General features: G+C 34.2%; 1 protein-coding gene across 2 annotated transcripts in view; it reads left to right on the top strand.

The window, feature by feature from the left end:
- The window catches only part of ELP4 (elongator acetyltransferase complex subunit 4), a 250,305-nt gene that overhangs the window by 64,857 nt on the left and 161,211 nt on the right, over nucleotides 1-24,237 (top strand). Inside the window, exons 4-5 of one of the 2 annotated variants that reach the window (XM_044919304.1) lie at nucleotides 3,108-3,237; nucleotides 10,721-10,865. In XM_044919304.1, the coding sequence (XP_044775239.1) occupies nucleotides 3,108-3,237; nucleotides 10,721-10,865 (275 nt within the window). Of the gene's footprint in view, nucleotides 1-3,107; nucleotides 3,240-10,720; nucleotides 10,866-24,237 lie in introns of both variants that reach the window. The other variant, XM_021684719.1, reaches the window with a different exon arrangement.

Genomic DNA, 24,237 nt, shown 5'->3' with positions numbered 1-24,237 from the left:
CACCCATGGTGAATCCATTTCAACAAAACCCTAAAACTAAATAACTCTGTGTGGTGCAGACAAGAATGCAATTCTATAAACCTTGACAACGTAAAAATAATAGGGGAAAAAACTAAACCTGGGGCTGGGAGAAAGTGCTATATGCCAATTTCCTCATTTTTTATAGGAGAGAAGGAAAGAGAAACTGATTTCATTGAAAACTGAAACCCATAAAAAGGAGCATAGTGACTCCAACATCTTAATATGCTTCATAATCACATTTCTAATTTTAGAAGAGAATGTGTCAGGAAATAATATCTCTCAAAGTAAAGAATCATTGATCAGTTCAACAATTCTTTCAATTTTACTTCATTTTTGTTTTATAAAGTAAAATGTTAATTTTTCAAGTATTAATAGTATTTTAATATCTACTATTTTTAATCGAAGTATTTTGTCAGCATATCCATGTATATACACAAGTTTATGCTGGGAATGTTGTTTAATGATTATTGTAGGGAAGTTTGATTTTGTAATTTTTAAAAATTTTATACCTTTGTCATAGCTATATATTTTTAAATTATTTCTGTTGCTATGTCTTGAAGCTTATTAATCTTTTTTTCCTGCAATGTCTAATCTGCTGTTCCTTCTATCCAGTGTGTTTTTAAAATCTCAGATGTTGAAGTGTTCATCTCTAGAGGTTCATTGGGTCTTCTAAAAATATGTCTTTCCTATCTCTATATGGTCAATCTTTATTGAACACATGGACTATAATTATAATTGATTTTTGTCTTAGTCTAACTATATTTGTATCATTGCTGCATCTCCTTATTATAGGTCATATTTTCCTGTTCTTTTTCATGCCTGGTATTTTTTTTTATTGGCTCCAGATATTGTGAATTTTAACATGTGGAGTGCTGGATATTTTACATTCCTGCAAACATTCTTGAGTTCATTTCTGGGATTCAATAAAGTTACTTGGAAACCGTTTGATCACTATGAGGCTTACTTTTAAGCTTTGTCAGGTGGAATCAGAGCAGATTTTTTTCTAGGGCTGATTTTGCCTCACTACTTAATGCTCCATGAATTACAAGGTTTCTCCACTCTGGTTGATGAGACCACGGACTTTTTCTGGTTCTTTGTAAGCTGTAGAAATTGTTCACCTTGCTCCTTTTGAGTGGTTCTCTCACCAGTTTTGGGTAGTTTCCTTATGTCCATGTGCTGCTCAGTACTCAAGAGATGCCTCTACAGGAACACCTGAGTGGCTCAGTTGGTTGAGTGTCTGCCTTCGGCTCAGGTCATGTTCCCAGGGTCCTGGGATCGAGTCCCATATCGTCTCCTTGCTCAGCAGGGAGCCTGCTTCTCCCTTTGCCTGCCGCTCCCCCTGCTTGTGCTCTCTCTCTGACAAATAAATAAATAAAATCTTAAAAAAAAAAATTGCCTCTACAGATCTCTGGAGCTCTCACTGAGCTCCTCTCTTCCCCTGTATTTTGCCACATGGCCTCCTTGAACTGCTAGCTTGTCTCTTCAACTCAAGAAGACTGTTGGGTTCCTGTTTTCTGCATTCTGCACTGGATATTTCCTTTTTTTTTTTGTAATTCAAGTATAATTAACATGCAATGTTTTATTAGTTTTAGGTGTACAATATAATGATTCAATACATTGCCTACTATTGTCAACTCAAAATATATGCCTCTGAGTATTAAGTTAAGGCAGTTATTTGACTAAATTCCTATAATCAAATGTTTATTAAGTGCTTAACGTGCAGCAAACACCATTCTTTGCATTTCACATTTTTTACTCATTTATTCCTTACAGAAACCCAATGAAATGAATGCTGTTATCTCTGTATTTCAGATGATGAGTAGAGACAGAGAGGTCCCATATGTGGTCAAGGTAACCACAGACACAGCTATTAGTGTGTAAAGTCAAGATTTGGACCTAAACAATCTGGTTGTAGAATTCAAACTCATAACCACTATACTGTATTGTACCATATGCCTCACAAATATTTATTTCCATTGGAAACATAAGTTATTTTATATTTTGTAAGATACTAATGCTTTGCTGGGAATGATGGGTTCAGAGTTTAAATGATATAACTAGTTTCTGATACCAACATAAATTAAAGTGTGGTTCTGTTTGGAGGCCTTTTAGTAGATAACTAAAATATATGATGGTTAATGTATTTTCCAGCTGATTAGTTGACATGGTTCTAAGCATAAATAAATTTGATTTTGCAAAGTAAAAGTTGCAGTTTAGACTAATTTATGTCATAGCACAAGATTATGTTTACTAATCCAGCATCCCATATTATCTTTATGATTTTTGCTAATATAAACAAGATTATGTTTACTAATCCAGCACCCCATATTATCTTTATGATTTTTGCTAATATAAAAGACAGCAATTCTCCAAGAAACTTAGGTACTTTTTCTTTGCATTCTTTCTGTAGTTCCTCTACACACACACACACACACACACACACACACACACACACGTTTTCCATGTGTTTTTTATAGCTACTCCCTGGGTCAGCTTCCAGAAAAGAAAAGATAAAATTGGACTTCAGTGTCTCTTTACTTAATGAGATTTTAAATTCTATTTCCGTTGTTAAAAGAAGAGACATAGGCTTGCAGGTACAAAACTAACATTTGATAAGGGCAAAATAAATGTCTTGTTGTTACTTCACTGATTATTTAGGTGAATGAGTTTTTTGAATTCTAGTATCACAAACCAGTAAACAGATTGCACACATGCCTTATTTTTACCTTGCAGCAGACATAACAATAATTACATGTAATACATAAATGCTAATTCCAGACTTTGCTAAAGTGTGTGTATATTTATATAGAGAGAGATCATAACTCTTGTTGCAATAACATTTGGTTTTTGATAGTATAAAAATTTGAATATTTTCTTTATAGATCGTTGCTAAAAAAACTTCACACTATTATATATACCATTTTCCTCTGTTTTAGAAATAGCCATATTGTCATGACTGAATGCTTCGATCAGTTTTGAGGAATCAAGGTCTTGGAAAGTTCTAATATTGCTAATATAATGATTTAAGAAAATTGTCGCATTTTTTAATCAAAGATGTTCAATAATGTGTCATTCTGTTTTCTTAGGAACTTCCTGCACCATTACTTGATGATAATTATAAAAAAGACTTTGATGAAGATGTATGTAATCATCAAACACCAGACTCTAACATTAAGATGAAAATAGCTTGGCGTTACCAGTTACTACCCAAGATAGAGGCAAGTCAACATATAAATTATTTCTAAAATTTGCAAATGTATTTGTTTTCATTTTATAGAATCTTTTATGATATACCTGTTACTTTTAAAATGCACTACAATATGTATTTTCTTACTGAAATAACTTGATATTTTATTTGTATTTTATCAAGATGACATTTCTTAAAAAATAAAATTATGGCAAATTTTTTAATTACCAAAATAGATTTCACTTCTTCCATAATTTCCATAGAGAATCTTTTATTCTAAGGTTGCAAGCCAGAAAAAGTGAACTCATTAAGCTATTTCTATCCAGCTTGGTTACCTATAAATAATCAGCCTAAGTGGTAGTTCTTTGGAATTACTGTTTTTATTCCTATACATTTGCTATCATTATATTTTCAAACTCAGCTATCTGATAACCTCATCTGTCCAGGATATACTAAGAGACAAGAAGTGAAGGGAAAATTTCTGAGAAAACAAATGTCAGTAAATCTGCCCACTAAAGCTTATGAACTTTGCTCCTGGAGAAGGCTCTGTTCATTTATTAGCTCCTTTATTTGATTGTTTACTTATTCATTTTTCAGAACACTTTAATGACTACCAGACATCATACTGGTAGAAAAGAGAGAAATTCTAATCTGAATAAGACACAATACCCATAGCCTACCCTTCCGTCTTCTACAGTGACATCACTGTTACCTTCCCCAAGGACAGATATGTTTGTAACACTCCTTAACTGTAAATGCCTAATTTGGTATATTGTTTCCACTGCCTCCTCCTAAATGCATGGCCGACTGTCAATCATAGAACCCTTCTGCCAAGCCTAGACAATGCCTTAGAATTCTCTGCAATATTCTGGGAGGTCACTACCAGCTAATATGTGAGAGTTAGTATGTGAGATGAAACCTATTTGTAATTATAAGCCTGCAATATGAAATACAAACTTCTTGAGATTGTATATAAGATCTATACAACCTAATCCGAGCCTACTTTTTAGTCTCCTCCTGTGTGAGTATAAAATACTATATCCACCCATCCTATGAGAGTTGCTCCTTGTAAATTGCTTATATTTCTGCTGGTAATGCTTTTCACGTTCTTATTCACCAGTTCAGCCTTCTCCAAGTGCAAATATTACCACTCTGACAGCTTTTCATACATAATTATCTAGTTTATTTTTGTGTCCCTAGCACTTCATGTATTTTAAAGTACTTCTAACATTATTTTATAGGTAATTGTTGCTATAACTCTTTTCTTCATCAGACAGAATTCTCTATGAGGGCAGAGAGCCTGTTTTATTTTCTCTCATATCTCCAACATCTATATAAATGCCCAATAATAAATATTTGGTGTGTGATAAATGTATTTATACACTTATACAATCTGCAAATACTGAGTGTCACCTGTTTATTAAGTATAAACTGTGGTATGATAGGTACATATTAAGCAGTGATAAATTGTTCTAATTTAGATGGGAAAGCTATTTGAATAATAAGATTTTTAAGCATGATTTAAATGACTGAACAAACTACAGACTGAAGCAAGGATATTTGCAACTGATAGAATAAGGAATAAAATTTCCTTATATACAAAGAACTTCTAAAATGAATAAAGAATGGTCTACCAATCCAATTTTTAAAATGGGTGGAAATATGTAAAGGAAATTTAGATGGCCCTTAAACATACAAACACACATGCCCAATTTCAGTTACAATAAGAGAAATGCAAATTAAAACTACACTGACAGGGGCGCCTGGGTGGCTCAATCGGTTAAGCGTCTGTCTTCAGCTCAGATCATGGTCTCAGGGTCCTGGGATCGAGCCCCACATTGGGCTCCCTGCTGAGCAGGGAGCTTCTCCCTCTTCCGCTCCCCCTGCTTGGGTCTCCCTCTCTCTCTCTGTCAAATAAATAAATAAAATATTTTTTTAAAAAAATGCACTGACCTGCCAGTTTTCTCTTACAGGTTGTCAAAAACCTAAAATGTCTGGTGAGACACTAAATTAGCAAGGGTGTGGGGAAACTAGTACTTTCATACTTTGCTGGTGGAAATGTAAATACGTACAATTTCTGTGGAGGGTGTTTTGGTAGTATCCTTCACAATTACAAAAAGCACATACCCTTTGATCCTTTTGGGAATTTACATCATGAATATATTTAATCATATGTAAAATGAATATATGATCTATTTATATAGCATATTTTTAAGAACAAAAGATTAGAAATAAAGTGAATGTCCATCAGGAAGCACTTGGTTAAGTAAATTACAGTATATGTGTACAGTAGAATATCATTACATGTGTATTAAAAAATAGAGGGAAGCTCTGTGTAGTCAGATGTTGCAGGCATAGCCTAGCTTGGATGTGATTGAGAACTGGGTATGAGGCCAGAATAAATGGAGTTATTCTGCTTAGGAAAATGTGAGTAGAGTGATAGAGATTAAAGCAGACAAGGAATGTTGGACTAGTACTTGAGAACCCTAATGGCAAAGAACTTCATTCATGTCTTTGAGCTGGCAGTTTCATTTAAATTCCTGACTTAATGGTGACTCTTTTGTAAAGAGTGACATATTCTAATTTTTCTACTGGTATGTTCTGAAAGAGTCAATAATGAACAGAAGTTCTAAGTTAAATTTAGCTTTCTTGTAGAGACAATATGCCAGTCTAGTTGTAGGTTATATAAATCACTTGCATCTTGCATTTACTTTATTTTCACTCTAATCTCAGCTATGTTTTAGTTTCCTCACTGGTCACTAACATTCTTCAGGTGAAATTGTCAATGAAGATTCAAATAACTGAAACTTTAAGCCTTTTATTTTTTACTGCTTGTTACAAAATCTATTTAAAGTTGGGGCAAACTTTGTTTCTTATATTTATCTTATATATATATATATCTTTGTTTCTTAGATTGTTTCTTTATATATTATAATTACGAGTGCTATTCCTGGCCCCTTTACATATAAGTGAATAGTCCTTATTCCACTCTTCTTTCTAGAGTATGGTGTGCCTGCACTTGTTTTGATTTTCTCTATGGAAGTAAGTTTCTCAGTGGCCACATATTAACACATAAACCCCATGCTCTTCTTACAATGATCTTTCCCAGATGACTTACTCTCCCATTTTCTTGAGTTCTCCGCTAAAATATCACTTAATCAGGAATGTATTCTTTTCTCACTCTCTACAAAAAAATAAACCCACTCTGTCCCTCTCATCTCCTTTCACTGTCTTATTTTTCTTCAGGGCACTTATCGTCACCTACCAGATATCATCTATCTCCTCCTACTAGGCTGCAAGCTCAATGAAAGAAAGGGATTTTGAATATCTTGTTTTACTGGCATATAGTGGCTGCTCAGTAGTTATTTGTTGAATATATGAGTGAATGAATTATATAGTATGTGAATTAAATGCAAAACTGAGTTAAGTTGCATTAATTAATACAAATAAAATAATAGCTTATTTTGAATTTACCGTCAGTGGTCAAACTTAAGTTTATTAGTATTTATAAGTGAGCTCTGTCAAGTTTACAAAATAGAATCTTCTGACTTCTTTGCTTTTCTTTGAAATGTCACCAGCATGTATATTTGCATGTCACAGAAATTTTATATATGAGGATTTGTCAAGACTGATAGACTTCAGCTATCATCTACTTTATAAATCCAGATTTTACTTTGCCATTATTAGTTTAAAAACAACAAAACCCTGGGTTTTCTGTGTTCTACCTGGGACAAAATATAGTTAAAACTGTTATGAGTAAAGATTAAACAAGTAGTCCAAAACTAGCTATGTCATTTATCAGAAATACCTTTTACTATAAGTTGCTACCAGTTCCCAAGAGTGTAGTCACATTCCCACTTAGGGAATGCAAACAAGAGTATGAACTAAGAGTAGTTCAGTAAAGTACAATGCAGTGCTGCTTCTAGTTAGAGAGGTGTGTTGTTTTACAAAGGCCCCCTTCCCTTGGCCTGTGATTTTGATTTTCTCTCTTAGGTGGGTCTGCTCTTTTTTTCCCTATCCAATCATCAAATCCTATTCCCTTTTCACCCCAACAATTGGTAGCTTACAACATATTCTGAGACCTGATTTCTTCAATATTGTGTATAGTTCTATTACTAAAGCCTACAATGGCTCCAGCACTTCATGGTAGTGTATTAGAACTTTATTATATTAAATCCTCATTACACTTTGGCTTTCTGTCTTAGTGGTTCAGCCACAGTAGTCCTTCTGATTGATGTGTGCATATTGCAGGTGACAACAAATACCATTTTTCGAATGAGGTAGTGTAATTACAAAGGATAGTGATAGATCTTCTGATTCTCTAGTGAATCATGATACAATAATAATTAATACCATTTATGTAGTGCTTTACAATTACAGAATATTCATTGCCAGTATTGCATTAGATTTTCACAACAGCCTAACAAAATAGTTATTATTGGTGGTTAAACTGAGCCTCAAAGTGGTTAGTTAACCATTTGGGTTTTTGCTTCTGTTATGCCGTACTGAGAAACAAGAAATGATAACAATAATAAGAAAATTTAGACTGTTTATTTGTGGTGCAGCTTTTGTCTGAAAGTTTTGTTTCTTTCTAACATACTGAAGGTAGAGATGGTATTGTTTTATTGTTCTGTGCTCTTTCTGGCCTCCAATCAGAATTAATTTTTCCTTATCATAGTAAATTTTAACTGAACCATTCCATTATTCTCTGTTCCACAGTTGACAAAGGTAAAGGTTAGTCTGTGACTGTGAAACAGAAGTTTTTTAATGTAAAACTAAAGCAACATGTTCTTATCAAACTGAGTAAAACCGACTAGTTATTGATGATATTTTGATTTTTTTAATGTGTCTTTTGTGGAGTTGACAGTTTTTTCATAGAGTATTATCAGACTTAAAGCATTTAGTTATCTTTTTTCAGAGGAAATATTTGAAGTCTTTGTTTTATAATTCTAAGCCTCAAAAGATTTCACAGGATTTTTAAAAATCTGATTATATTTTAATGCTTTGTGTTTGGGGTAGAAAAAAAACCTTACAAAATTGTTTTTCCTGTAAGGGTATATTTATTTTTCCATTTTCATTTTTATTGAAGGATTAAGCTTTTCAACATTAATAAAATTTGTATTGTCTACCTGGTGAAGATTTTAGTTGCCATATTTAATCTTAATTTCTAAAAAAAATTAATAACTTAATTGTAATAAGAAAAGCTTCCGAATTTATTCTTACATTTTAATGAATTATTTGTGTTCTATATGTAAACTGTCACAGCATGAAATCAATTTTCTGCCTTGATTCATCCCAAATCTGAGATTTCTATCACATTAATATTATAATTAGAAACATTAATAGAGACGGCAACTTAAAAAGCATACTTTGCTTCTTGGCAATTTAGCATATTTCTCTGAGTGCTCAAGACTTCAAGAACCTTCAGTGCACTAATAAATTTATTAACTCAAACTTAAAAGAAGCGAAAAGTCTCTCTTTCTTTCTCTCTCCCCATGGCCAGTCTGCTAAAATAGATTATTCATGCTTATTTGATTCAGGTAGGCTTTTGCAAGCTTCCCTACTAGGCCTGGGAATGTGGTACATTGAGGCCTTTTCAGAGGCTTCTGACATAGACCAAGCTTTTATTGCATGGTGTTTTATTATTACCAAATCCTAGTCTCCACCCAGTTTGTAGGCACTCTGCTTATTCTTTTGAATCAGGAAAGGTTATCACCTACCTTAATCCATGGAGCAGTGTGGATTAAGGACACCAGTGTGCCCCAGGATTCTCAAAGAGGATCCTGGAAACTTCTTGTTTCTTCTTTTTTGCTTGTCTTTACTAAATTCTATTGGGCCTTAGGAGGATTTGCATCTGAAATGGGCAACCTGGTGTTTTTCTCAATGAAGACATCAGATCAAAGTTCAGTTAGTCAAGGCCTTTCTAAAACATTAAGGGGGCTTGGACTTACACAATAAAAAGATGAGCTCTAGCAGAGATTGCAGTAAAAACATTCTGAACTATAATCCGGATAAAGAATAGATTATAGGCCAAAGAACAGACCTTGTTTAAATTGCTTTATACTAATAACTTTACATTTAAAAACTTTACCCTATTTTTAAGAAACGTACTTTAATGTCTCATAATTTATTTGTTAATACTGCCATGGTAAATAGATAAATCATGTTTTAGGAACCATACTTGTATGTATATTGTATTGAATACATTAGGTTGAGCTGATTGATAGGTCTCTTTCGTTAATGAAAATAAACTGTATCTTATGGAGGGGTGAACAGTCATTTTACTTAGAAAATAAATGCCAAACCCACAGACTCTGAATTTGAGAATAATGTTTCTATTAGACTTAAATTTTTTTATTCAATGTTACTGTATAATTTTATGTTGATAGGCATCCAGTTTAAGAATATTAATCCTTTAAGTCTTAAAATGCAAATATCTAGTGCCAAGGAAATCTCGGTTTATCTAAATTACAAAGTTGTCAGTTACTTAGTAAAATAAAGAACTCACTCCATAAAGTTCTTCAGTTTCTGCAGGTTATCTGCAGATTATCTGTTTTGTTGAATGTTCTGAAATTTGTTTTGTAGTATTCAGGACAGTGAAAATTATGTAAATTTAGATTAGAAACTATTAGAAACTATTACCAGGTGGAATCTGTCAGTAGTTCAACTTTGGACAGAGGTGTATATATATTTCTAGTATGTTGAATCAGCACAGAGTCTATTCAAAGCAATATAATGAGAATGTTCTATTACTAGGCCTTTACTATCCTGTGTAAGTAAATTCCGCATCAATAGTTTAACTAGAGTTTCTTATGAGAAAGATAATTTGTTGGAGAAATTGATAATAGCACAAAAGAGGAAGTATCAATGAACTAATGATTATGTCAGGTTTCTGATTTATCTAATGTAGTTTGTATACATTCTCCCTCTTTAGCACGTGCCTTGTTCCCAACAGGAGTACCCCAATACATTTTATACTATAAGTTTAATTTTAAATTTGTAAGAAATTTTGTATATATATATACACTGTCTTGTGAGAATTTAATTTTTAAATGATGCTCAGTTTAATATATTTAAATAGCTAGTTTCTTTTGGGCCCCTCACCAATGGTTTCATTGGCTTAAGTTTTCATTAGTTCTTAGCAATTCCATATTTAATTTGTCATTTAAACCTGGAACCTTTAAAAAATACTTAAGACACAAATATTAAATTTTTTTAACTTAGGAAGGTATACAGTAAAAAAAGCAAAGAGGTGTTTGAATTCTTATCAAATTTAGGGAACCACTAGCAGCCAAGAAACATGAGAGAGGAAAAGGTTGATTTCTAAGTTATCATTTAAAATAATAAAAGTTGTTGTATGCTTCTTTGAAATTTAATAAGTCCGTGTATATAAGCTCTTCCTGTCAGCATTAAAATGCACAAATATATCAGTATTTTGCTGAATGTAGTTCAAATACACTGTAGTTTAAAAAAAAAAACAGTAATTTTTTAACAACCAATATGGCTTTTCTTAACAGTCTGGACCAGTATCTTCTTCAAGATTTGGTCACTATTATGATGCATCAAAAAGGATGCCACAAGAACTAATTGAGGCTTCAAAATGGCATGGATTTTTTTTTCCAGAAAAATTATCTTCAACTCTTAATATAGAACCATGGTAAGTTAATGAATTAATTCTGATTTCACAGGTTAACAGAATGCATTTTTACCTCATTCTTTGAAAGAATGCATAACCAAAGGTACATATCCTAATAATCAATGTTTTCTATATAATATGTAACCTTAATTGTGCATATGTTTCATATTATTTCTTTATATGTGGTTTTCTTTTTCCAGTCCTATAACTGTTGGATGTGCTGTTATTCTTAATTTGCAGTTTGAAAAGTCTGGATACCAAAAATATAATCCCTGCTGTTTTTATTTTCAAGAAAATGTGGAATAGTTTTTAAATCAGGGTCTTTTAGCCCTAAATGCAGATAGATATCTAAATACTACTTACTGATAATAATAGCAGTGAAAATGGTATAAAGTACTGCTGTTTTTCAATAAGTGTTATTTCAGAAATAAACAGAAAGTGTATGTTTTCCAATATTTTATTTATTAAGGCTTTCTATTTCTAGTTATTCTGTAAATACAGCAATCTGTATTTTTTTAGGTTGCCTTAAAAGAATTTAGGGGTTTTTTTTGAGTTTACAATGAAGAGTTTTAAATATTAAGCCAACACATGCTTATAGTGCTACTAACTTCATTAAGGTAAAACTCTGTAAATTACAGTACTTGACATTGAATAATTTATAAAGTGTTCAGAATATGTAATTTCAATTCTTACTGCAGTTGAATCAAGGAAAGTAATCCATGAAATAGGTTGTTGCCTTTCTTTTCTTTCATGTTGTAAAACCATTATTTTCAGTGAGATGAGTTATTACGTGGAGATTTAATACAGGAAGTTGTGAACTGAAATGACTTACAAATCTAGAGTCTCTTTCCAGGAATATTACTTGAGAATTTAGTGAAGACTATCCTATTTATTGTTATTAAATCTCTTTCAAAAAATAAAAAATCTTCACTTCATTATGGTTTCTCCATTCTGTGGCTTGAGACTTACCAAAAGTGGTGCTTTGATGTCTTAGTGTTAATAGCAACCATTAATGAATGCCTTCTGTGTGTGTCGGTCACTCCACTATGTATTACATTTGTTACCTGGTGCAATCCTTGTATGAACCTTAACAAAGTATGTATTCCCATTTTCCAGAAGAAGATACTGAAATTCACAGAAGTTATTTATTTGAGGCTCAACTATTAAGTGATAGAACCAGGATTAACCTAAATCAGATCCCTTTCTTTTTGCTTTACTGCTTCAAGACACATTGCTGTCCTTTGCTTTTACCTTCCTATGTTATGAAGGAAAGAGCACTGATAAAGAAATAAAGAAATCTGAGTTCTGACTGAGTCCATCCTACTGTTAACCTTGGGAAATTCCCTTAAATTCAGTGAAAATAAATATCCTTCAGTGAAAAATTGGGCTAGGGGATACCATTTGTCCTACCTACATCACTAATATTTTGTGAAGTTTGAATGATTATATTGATTATACTATAATCAATATATCAATAGTATTAATTTTTGCCATTCACTAAACCAGACATACATATACTTTTATGGCTTGGGAAATAACTTCTCCTTGATTTCTCAAGTAGTAAATGGTGGAACCCAAATTCAAAGTCAGTTCTTTCTGACTCAAAATTCTGTGTTCGCTATAATGCTATATTGCCTCCATTCATGGAGTACTTAAGGAAATAAAAAAAATGTAAAATGTCCATTAAGTATAATGTAAGTAAACAAAAAATGTGGTGTTACTTTTGTAATTAATAAAATATTTTAAGAATAAAACATATTTAGGGGCACCCGGGTGGCTCAGTTGGTTAAGCATCTGCCTTTGGCTCAGGTTGTGGTCCCGGGGTCTTGGGATCGAGCCCCACATTGGGCTCCTTGCTCAGTGGGGAGCCTGCTTCTCCCTCTCCCTTTGCCTGCCACTCTGCCTACTTGTGCTCTCTCTCTCTGCCAAATAAATAAATAAAATCTTAAAAAAAAAATAATGTTTAAAAAAAAAAGAATAAAACTTTTTTAAGCCCCAAAGTACAAGGGTTTTGTTCGTTCATTCAGCAACTAAAAGAAGGAGGGAATTAACATTTGTTAAGAATACCTGTTCCATGTCAGGCACCGTTCCAGGCATTTGACCATAGGATATTTCATCTAATCCTCCCACAACCCTGAAAAGTAAGTAATATTATCCCCATTTTTTAGGAGCTTGATGTCAGAGATGTTAAGTAGCTTTCCCATTCTTTCAGGCTGTTAGTGACTAAGTCTCTGACCCAAGCCCAAGTCTTCAGAACCTCTGCTTTTTATTCTGGGCCAGGCTGCCTCCATTTGCTATTGTAGTAAATGGACAGCATGTGAAGCCAGGTGCCAGGAAAAACTACACCTTGAGCAGCCGTGAGAATATAGTCCTATAGTCTTTAAAATATGTGTTGTTTTTTTTTTCGGAGTGTTTTTTGAGAACTAGCGGTTTTGCACAGAATAGGAAAATTTATAGATTTTAATTATCAAGGCAATATTTCATTTCATAGCAGTTAACTGATAATTCATTTATTTCATATAAAACTTAAATGCTTAATTAAATGTAATTAAACTTTAAACATATAATTAAATTAATTTTGAAAATGAGTACTTACCATGTGAGATTTAATTTATGAAAAGCATGTGCTCATTTCACTAAAATGAACTTTACTGGTTCATTTATAAAACAATAAAGCTAAGCTTTACAGTTGTCTGTACTTTTCCTGTAATTAAGACTGGAGGATATAGCTGTGTCCCACTATCATATGTGAGGATATAATATATAATTTCACATATTCTAAAGGCACTGTTGAAACATAAAGTTTTTTTATGGTAAGAAAAACTGAAGGTCATTTAAAATTTGAATTAACTAATTTAAAATTATTGGCAGGTATGCCTATAGAAAATGTTCATACATATAATTTAAACTTTCAAATTAAAGCCTGGCTATAAAAACCTGAGAAGTATCACTCTAATATTACCAGATGGTTTTAATATTTCATTGTCATAAATCAGATAATCTGAGTCACAGAACAGTGATAAGAAAAATGATTTTGAGAATAATTCCGTAATCTAAGATTTTTTTAATTGGCATTGTTTTGAACTAAGCTTTGCTAACAGGTATGCAAGGACAATTCTCTTTTCCTCAGGAAGATAATGCGGATCTTCAGGGTAGGGATAGTATCTCAGCTTTCTTATTTATTAACAAATCTAACATACTGCTTACCCTACTATTACAAACTGAATGTTTATGGTTCTGCCAGCCACTCTCCCCTGCCCCAAATTTATATGTTGAAGCCCAATGTGATGATATTTGGAAATTAGGCCTTTGGGGGGTAATTAGAGTTGGATGAGGTCATGAGAGTAGGACCTGGGTCTTATAGGTTTGGTGTTCTTAAAAAGAAGGGACGCTATCCAGCTCCTCTTTCCTTGAGCACATGTACATGAAAGGCCATGTGAGCCACACAGCAACAAAGTGGGCCATCTGTAACCTACAGGAGAGTTCTCACGAGATACCAAACCTGCTAGCACCTTAATCTTAGACTTCTAGCCCCCTGAACGTTGACAAAATTAATTCCTGTTGTTTAAGCCACTCAGTCTGGCATTTTGTTATAGGAGCCGAAGCCAATTGATATACCCACTATATTGTAAAATGTTACTTTTTTTAATAGAACAGATCTTGAATATTGAGTTTACATACAGTTGGTAGTAAATAGAATGATTTGTTTTGATATGTTTCTTTGAAATAAAAGATTTTATTTTTACATGGATATCCTAAAATATGGTTAATAGTTTCTAACTAAAAGTTTTGTATTAATTACGTTGAATGAACTGAATTCTGAAAGAACCAGTTATCTTTTTAGGAGAATTTCTAGGAGAAAACCAACAGAAAGAGGATAAGAATTTTACTTAAGATTTTAGAAGTCATTCCTTTTTCTTATTTTGCCAAGTCTGTTTACCACTTAAATGGAACATCTGTATAAGCCTTCTGTAATATTTTCCTAGACAAATTATAGTTATGACCCTGCATACATTCCTACTTACTTTTGTTCATACTGTCAGAACATTTAGCACATTACACTATAATTATTTGTCTTGTCTACATTTTTATCTTCCCTCTCAAGCAGTGGAAATCCTTGAGGAAAGGGGTTTATGCTATCTTCATCTCTTTATTCATGAATCTAGGACACAGGTGTTGAGTTGACAGTTGATGAACTAATGAATCAATACACAAAGTATAGTAATAACTCAGATTAACTATAGCCTTGTTCGTAGTTCAAAGATTTAGTGGGATAAAACTAATAAGTAAAACATAGTCATGTAAGAGTATATTTTATTTCTTTTTTTTTAAGATTTTATTTATTTATTTGACACAGAGAGAGAGATAGCGAGAGAGGGAACACAAGCAGGGGGAGTGAGAGAGGGAGAAGCAGGGTTCCCGCTGAGCAGGGAGCCCGATGTGGGGCTCGATCCAGGACCCTGGGATCACTACCTGAGCTGAAGGCAGTCGCCCAACGGCTGAACCACCCAGGCACCCCAAGAGTATATTTTATTTCGAAAATACAGATCTCTTATTTGAGAAGCAGCCATAGTATATTTAGAAGCTACAAGTAGAAACTCATGAGAAAGGAATTTTGCAAGAGAACTTCTAGGTAAGACCAAAGGTTCGGAACAGGAGTATGCTAAACTACTTTACTAAGAGGATTAAAAGTGAATGATATAGTAATACAAATCTTGGAGCTGAGTGCAAGGCAAGATGTAAATGTGAGGAGAGATTTTACCCACTGGCCTGTCTGCTAGTGATATGATTAAACTAAAAAGAAAATATCTAAAAATTTTGAGAGAGAACTATTAATCCTAAACCTCATTTTAACCGATGAAAAGAAATTACTTGCTTACGTGTTTGCCTTTCTTCTTTTTCTGTCCTCCAAGGGGGCCTTTGGGTATACAGAAATTAGTTGCTCATCCTGGCATGCTATCTTCATTGGTATGCATTTGTTTTATTATTTCCTGCCTGATTCCTACATTCCTAGTCCCAGTCATTGTCCCCGAGACATACTTTCTCTTATTAATGCAACATTGTAATTAATCCTTCCAAATTTTATTCTTCCTTCAATAAAGTAATCTTAGACCTTTGACTCCTCTCTCTCACTCCCTTCATCCAACCCATCAGCAACTCCTGAAATTTTTATTTTTTTAAGTTTTTATTTAAATATCAATTAGTTAACATACAGTGTAATATTAGTTTCAGGCGTATAATATAGTGATTGTACACTTCCATATAACACCCAGTGCTCATCACAGCAAGTACACTCCTTCATCCCTATGACATATTTAACCCATCCCCCCACCCACCTCCCCTCTGGTAACTATCATTTGTTCTCCGTAGTTAAAAGTCTATTTCTTGGTTCGCCGCTCTCTCTCTCTTTTTCTCCCTTTGCTCATTTGTTTTGTTTCTTAAATTCCACATATGAGTGAAATCATATGGTATTTATCTTTCTCTGACTTATTTTGCTTAGAATAATATTCTCTAGCTCCATCCACGTTGGTGCACATGGCAAGATTTTATTCTTTTTTGTTGCTGAATACTATTCCATTGTGTGTGTGTATGTGCGTGTGTGTGTATTCTATTGATTTATTTGATGAATATATATATATGTATATATATACATACCATATCTTCTTTATCCATTCATCAGTTGATGGACACTTGGGCTGTTTCTATAATTTGGCTATCGTAGATAATGCTGTTATAAACATCAGGGTGCATATATCCCTTTGATTAGTATTTTTATATTCTTTGGGTAAATAGAAGTGCAATTGCTGGATCATGGGGTAGTTCTATTTTTAACTTTTTGAGGAACCTCCATACTGTGTTGCAGAGTGGCTGCACCAGTTTGCATTCCCACCAACAGTGTAAGAGGGTTCCCCTTTCTCCACATCCTCACCAACACCTCTTGTTTCTTGTGTTGTTGATTTTAGCCATTCTGACAGGTGTAAGGTGATATCTCATTGTAGTTTTGATTTGTATTTCTCTGATGATTATGTTGAGCATCTTTTCATGTGTCTGTTGGCCATATATATGTCTTCTTTAGAGATGTGTGTTCATGTCTTCTGCCCATTTCTTAATTGGATTATTTAGGTTTTGGCTGTTGAGTTTTAGAAGTTCTTTATAGATTTTGAATACTAACCCTTTATCAAATATGTCATTTGCAAGTATCTTCTCCCATTCTGTAGGTTGCCTTTTAGTTTTCTTGATTGTTTCCTTCACTGTGCAGAAGCTTTTTATTTTGATGAAGTCCCAGTAGTTTATTTTTGCTTTTGTTTCCCTTACCTCAGGAGACATATCTAGTGAGAAGTTGCTATGGGCAACATCAAAGAAGTTACTGCCTGTGTTCTCCTCTAGGCATTTATGGTTTCAGGTCTCACATTTAGGTCTTTCATCCATTTTGAATTTTTTTGTGTTTGTGTAAGAAAGTGGTCCAGTTTCATTGTTTTGCATGTTGTTGTCTAATTTTCCCAACATAATTTGTGGAAGAGATGGTCTTTTTCCCATTGCATATTCTTTCCTGCTTTGTCGAAGATTAATTAACCATGTAATTGTGGGTTTATTTCTGCGTTTTCTGTTCTGTTCCATTGACCCTTGTGTCTCTTTTTTGTGCCAGTACCCTACTGTTTTGATCACTACGGCTTTGTAATATAACTTGAGTCTGGAAATATGATGCCTCCAGCTTTGCTTTGCTTTTTCAAGGTCACTTTGGCTATTCTGGGTCTTTTGTGGTTCCATACAAATTTTAGGATTATTTATTCTAGCTCTGTGAAAAATGGTCTTGGTATTTTGATACGGATTGCATTAAATGTGTAGATTGCTTTGGGTAATATAGACATTTTAACAATATTTGTTCTTCCAATACATGAGCAAGGAATGTCTTTCCATTTCTTTTTGCCATCTTCAATTTCTTTCATCAGTGTTTTGTAGTTTTCAGAGAGTACAGGTCTTTCATCTCTTTGGTTAGGTTTATTCCTAGGTATCTTACTGTTTTGGGTACAATTGTAAATGGGGTTGATTCCTTAATTTCTCTTTCTGCTGCGTCATTATTGATGTATAGAAATGCAACAGATTTCTGTACATTGATTTTGTATCCTGTGACTTTAATGAATTTGTGTATCAGTTCTAGCAGTTTTTTGGTGGAGTATTTTGGGGGTTTTGTGTATAGAGTATCATGTTCTGCAAATAGTGACAGTTTGACTTCTTCCTTGCTGACTTGGATGCCTTTTATTTCTTTTTGTGATCTGATTACTGTGGCTAGGACTTCCAGTACCATGTTAAATAACAATGGTGAGAGTAGACATCCCTGATTGTAGAGTTTTTTCCCCATTGAGGATGATACTAGCTGTGGGTTTTTCATACATGGCCTTTATTATGTTGAGGTATATTCCCTCTAAACCTACTTTGCTGAGGGTTTTTATCATGGATGGATGCTGTACTTTGTCAAATGCTTTATCTGCATCTATTGAAATGATTATATGGTTCTTTTCTTTTATTAATGTGGTGTATCACTTTGATTTGTGAATATTGAACCACCCTTGCAATCCAGAAATTAATCCCACTTGATTGTGGCGAATGATTTTTTAAATATATTGTTGAATTCTGTTTGCTAGTATTTTATTAAGAATTTTTGTATCCGGGCGCCTGGGTGGCTCAGTCGTTAAGCGTCTGCCTTCGGCTCAGGTCATGATCCCAGGGTCCTGGGATCGAGTCCCACATCGGGCTCCCTGCTTGGCAGGAAGCCTGCTTCTCCCTCTCCCACTCCCCCTGCTTGTGTTCCTGCTCTCGCTATCTCTCTCTGTGTCAAATAAATAAAATCTTTAAAAAAAAAAAAAAAGAATTTTTGTATCCATGTTCATCAGGGATATTGACCTGTAGTTCTCTTTTTTAGTGGAGTCTTTATCTGGTTTTGTCAGGGTAATGCTGGCCTCATAGAATGAATTTGTAGGTTTTCTTCCCTTTTCTTTTTTTGGAATAGTTTGAGAAAAATAGGTATCAGAGAAAATCTTTAGAAACAACAACAAAACAAGAAATAAAATGGTAATAAATACATATCTATCAATAATACTTTGAATGCAAATGGACTAATGACTCCAATCAAAAGATATAGGGTGTCATGATGGATGAAAAAACAAGACCCATCTATATGCTGCCTACAGGAGACTCATTTTGGACCTAAAGATACTGCAGATTGAAAGTGCAGGGGTGAAGAAACATTTGTCATGCAGATAGATGTCAAAAGAAAGCCATAGTAGCAATACTTACATCAGACAAACTAGACTTTTTAAACGAAGACTGTAAAAAGAGACAAGGGTATTATATAATCATAAAGGGGATAATCCAACAAGAAGATACAACAATTGTGAGTATTTGTGTACCCAACATGGGAGCACCCAAATATATAAAACAAACATTAAAGGAACTAATTGATAATAATACAATAATAGTAGGGGACTTTAACACCCACTCATATCAATGGACACATCATCTAAACAGAAAACAAACAAGGAAACAATGGCTTTGAATGATACACTGGACCAGATGGACATAACAGATATATTCAGAGCATTCCATCCTAAAGCAGCAGAATGCACATTCTTTTCAAGTGCACATGGGACATTCTCCAGAATAGATCACATATTCAGTCACAAATCAGGCCTCAACAAATACAAAAAGTCTGAAGTCATACCATGCATCTTTTCTGACCACAATGCTATGAAACTAGAAGTCAACCACAAGAAAAAAATTGGAAAGACCACAAATACATGGAGGTTAAACAACATACTACTGAACAATGAATGGGTCAACCAGGAAATCAAAGAATAAATTAAAAAATAATGAACTGTGTAAGACTGTTGAATCACAGACCTGTACCTCTATGTTTAAAAAAGAAGAAGAAGAAAATAGCAGGAAGGGAAAAACGAAGGGGGTGGAAATCGGAGGGGGAGACGAACCATGAGAGACTATGGACTCTGAGAAATAAACTGAGGGTTCTAGAGGGGAGGGGGTGGCAGGATGGGTTAGCCTGGTGATGGGTATTAAAGAGGGCACGTACTGAATGGAGCACTGGGTGTTATACACAAACAATGAATCATGGAACACTACATCAAAAACTAATGATGTAATGTATGGTGATTAATATAACATAATAAAATAAAATAAAATTACTTGAAAAAAATAATGGAAATAAATGAAAATGAAAACACAACAGTCTAAAACCTTTGGGATGTAGCAAAAGCAGTCCTACGAGGGAAGTCTATAGCAACACAGGCCTACCTCAAGAAGCAAGAAAAATTTCAAATAAACAACCTAATCTGACACATAAAGGAGCTAGAAAAACAACAACAACAACAACAAATGAACCCTAAAACCAGCAGAAGGAAGGAAATAATAAAGATCAGAGCAGAAATAGAGGCATCTGCATGACTCAGTCAGTTAAGCATTGGCCTTCGGCTCAGATCATGATCTCAGGGTCCTGGAATCGAGCCCCACATCAAGCTCTCTGCTCAGCGGGGAGCCTGCTTCTCCCTCTCCCTTTGCCCCTCCCCCTGCTTGTGCCCTCTCTCTCTCTCAAATAAATAAATAAAATCTTAACAAAAACAATCAGAGCAGAAATAAATGATACAGAAACTAAAAAACAAAAGACAGTAAAACAGATCAATGAAACCAGGAGTTGGTTCTTTGAAAAAATTAATAAATTTGATAAACCCCTAGCCAGACTTACCAAAAAGAAAAGAGAATGGACCCAAATAAATAAAATCACAAATGAGAGAGGAGAAATAACCAGCACCACATAAATACAAAGAATTATAAGAGAATATTATGAAAAAGTATATGCCAACAAATCAGACAAACTGGAAGAAATGGATAAATTCATATCAAACTACCAAAACTGAAACAGGAAGAAATAGAAAACCTGAACAGACCCATAACCAGCAAAGAAATTGAGTCAGAAATCAAACAACTCCCAACCAACAAAAGTCCAGGACCAGGTGGCTTCACAGGTGAATTCTACCAAACATTCAAAGAAGAGTTATTTTATTTTAATTTAATTAACTTAAATGTAAGTAGCTATATGTGACTTGCCTTATCTTGTTAGTTAGTTTTACAACAAAACTTAGCTCTTATCACTACTCTGGCTCAAACACTCCAATTACTTCCAATTTCATTCAGAAAAATAAATCCACATTTTACGGACACCAGGCTCCCTCAGTCAGTAGAACACATGACTCATGATCTTGGGGTTGTGGGTTTGGGCCCCATATTGGATACAGAGATTACTTAAAAATAAAAATCTTTAAGAAAAAAAAAAAAAAACTCTTCTATAGCAACATCCAGAATAATAAACCCACATTCTAACAGAGATCCTATAAGGAACACATTATCTGACATGAACACCTTCTATGAACCTGAGCACCTTTTATGAGCCTAGCATAATGCTAAACTCTAGGTTTATTGTAGTAAACAAAACAGCTGTTATCCTTGACCATGTGTAGTGTTTTTAGTCTAGTGAGAAAGCACACAATTTTTTAAAGTCAAATAAATATATATGTCGTTAAGAGTTGTGATAAGTAATACAAAGAAAAAGAACATTTCCACAAGTATATGGGGATAGGAGGATATGCTTTGAGTTGTTCAGGATTGGCCTCTGAAGAGGAAGCATTTGAGCTGAGACCTGAAGATAAGAAGACCATTCTACAAAGGGCAGTAGCCAAGAAATAATTCTGCAGGGAGCAGCCAGTGTGCTAAGAAAGGAAAGACTTAGTGTGTTCAAGGACCTGAAAGACCATGTTGGTAAAAAGAATAATAGAAAGAGCTATAAGAAAGGTAAGTTGAGAGAGAAAGGTAGAGGTCATATCATTATTTTAAGAAATTTGTTCATGAGGAGGCAGAAAAAAAGCAGTAAGTGGAAAAGGTTTGGAAAGCAAGAAGTTTTTGCTGTTCTGTTTTAGTATGAATAAGAAAAATTCAGTAGAGAGAAATGGATGGAGATTGGAAGAGGAAATAGTGGTTTCTAGCTGTATGACATTAGGCAAATTACTAAACAATTTGGCAGAATTCCTAAGCCACTCAAGGCCAAGAATTGGCCACTAAGATATAATAACATTTCCTCCACTGGGGGAAGGAGGGAAAGGTAGGAGACAACAGTGTAGATGCAAACAAATAGGTTTGTAAAGCTGGAGGCAGGGTCTTGAGTAAGCTGGAGGCAGGGTCTTGAGTAGTGTTGAAGTTGTGGACTGAGATCTTCTCTTTACTTAGTGAATAATAGGCAGGGTCATCTGCTGAGGAACAGTTACCTCTTAGGAGTTTGGGTTAAATGGGAAGGGTTTAAAATGGTTGTTTCATGGACTAGAAGAATACACCTACTAAAGAAGTATCAAATATTTAACAGTCTGTTAGTTTGTGTTACTTTCTTGCATCTCTGCTAAGATTCCTGGTGCAGGCAGGATTCAAGTTTTGAGAGGTTCAGGCGACAGAAGGAGTTTAAGGTATTAAACATAGTAAACAAATGATGGACACAAACTAGGGCTAAGAAAATGAACTGAAGACAACTTCTGTTGATACATGTGGTGAGAGAGAAGGCTTAGTGGACTGGTGGTGGAGTTACTAGCCTTAATAGTGGGGGTAATTGGACAAAGCAATTACCAAGATCAGAAGTCTTGGTTGAGAATAAGATGTTTGAATTAGGACTGTAGACCAGGTACAGTGTCTTCAACTGATAGAGGAAAATGTCCAGGAGCTTGATAAAGACAGCGGCTTAAAAAGGGAATGATTGGGATTGGTTAGACGTAAGAAAACATGAATTTTGTTTGTTTCATTTTGCCAGAAAGTGGAGGAGGAGGAGTGGTTTGAAAGTAACATTGGAAAACAAAAAGGATACCAATCACATCTTTCAAATATTGAGGAAAGTAGTCTAAGCTGCAGCTTTATTTATTTAGGATTGAGTGCCCATTAGCTTCCAAGGGAAATATCCTTTGGAGGATGGTGGGCACAATGTCTTTTATTAAGGTCTGTGACTGATTCTAGTTGCAAAGACTGCAGCATTGGCTGTAGCAGGTAGGCTCTGCAGCAGTTTTTTTTGCATGAGACTTAAATGGATACTGGGCTTAGCATCCAAGATATAAGGAAGTGAAAAGAGCAGATTATAGTAATGGGATACATAGTATAATCCTGTTTACGTAACATTTTATATAGCTGATTCTAAATTCTTTTCTAACACTAATTCAGGAGGTGTTAATTTAGGTTCCAAAACCTTAATGATATGTGGTCAAAGAAGTTCACAAGACTCCAACTAAATTTCCTTCTTAGACCATTTAAGAGATTCACAGTATGTGTAGTATTTAAAAGGATGTGAAAGAAATGCCAAAAGTAAACAAATATATACATAGTTCTTGTAATATTCTTTAAAATGAAAACCATTTTTAACAGCATACTTCTTAAAATCCCACATTAGTTTCTCTCAGTAAGAAAAGGAAGGGCTGGTGCAGAGATGTATGAGAGGATGTTCATCATACTGTTAACAATGTTCACCTCTGGGTAATGGATTTTGGGTTTTTTCCTACTCTTTGTATGTTTTATGTATTTGAATTTTTATGATGAACAAATACCATTTTTTAAATTTTTTAAAAAGATTTTATTTGAGAGAGAGAGAGCATGTGTGTGCAAGCGGGAAGAGGGGTAGGGAAGGGAAGAGGGACAAGCAGACTCTGCACTGAACACAAGCACGACACAGGGCTGGATCTCAGGAACCTGAGATCATGATCTGAGCCAAAGTAAAGAGTTGGCCACTTAACTGACTGAGCTATCCAAGCACCCCAAACATCATTTTTATAATGGGGAGATATTTCAAATAAGAGAGGAAAGCTTAATCACTTAATCACTTGGAAATAATATAATTATGAAATCCTTACCTCATATCTCACATCAAATTATATTTAAAGATTAAATATAATAAATGGAATTATAAAAGTATAAGAAGGAAATAAAAGAAAATGCCTTAAACTCTTGGATGGGAAAATAGCAATCAGTATATCTAGTGATCAGATCTAAACACCATTCTTCATTTGAAGGAACCAGGACTGTTTGGAGAAATGTTTGATTCACAGGAAAGAAAAAAATATACCTGGGGGTGCCTGGATGGCTCAGTCGTTAAGCGTCTGCCTTCGGCTCAGGTCATGATCTCAGGGTCCTGGGATCGAGCCCCGCATCGGGCTCCCTGCTAGGCGGGAAGCCTGCTTCTCCCTCTCCCACTCCCCCTGCTTGTGTTCCCTCTCTCGCTGTGCCTCTCTCTGTCAAATAAATAAATAAAATCTTAAATATATATATATATATATATATATATATATATATATATATATATATA

Source organism: Neomonachus schauinslandi, chromosome 11 (assembly GCF_002201575.2).
Source record: "Neomonachus schauinslandi chromosome 11, ASM220157v2, whole genome shotgun sequence".
Taxonomy (NCBI): Eukaryota; Metazoa; Chordata; class Mammalia; order Carnivora; family Phocidae; genus Neomonachus; species Neomonachus schauinslandi.
This window is presented reverse-complemented; position numbering and strand designations above follow the sequence as displayed.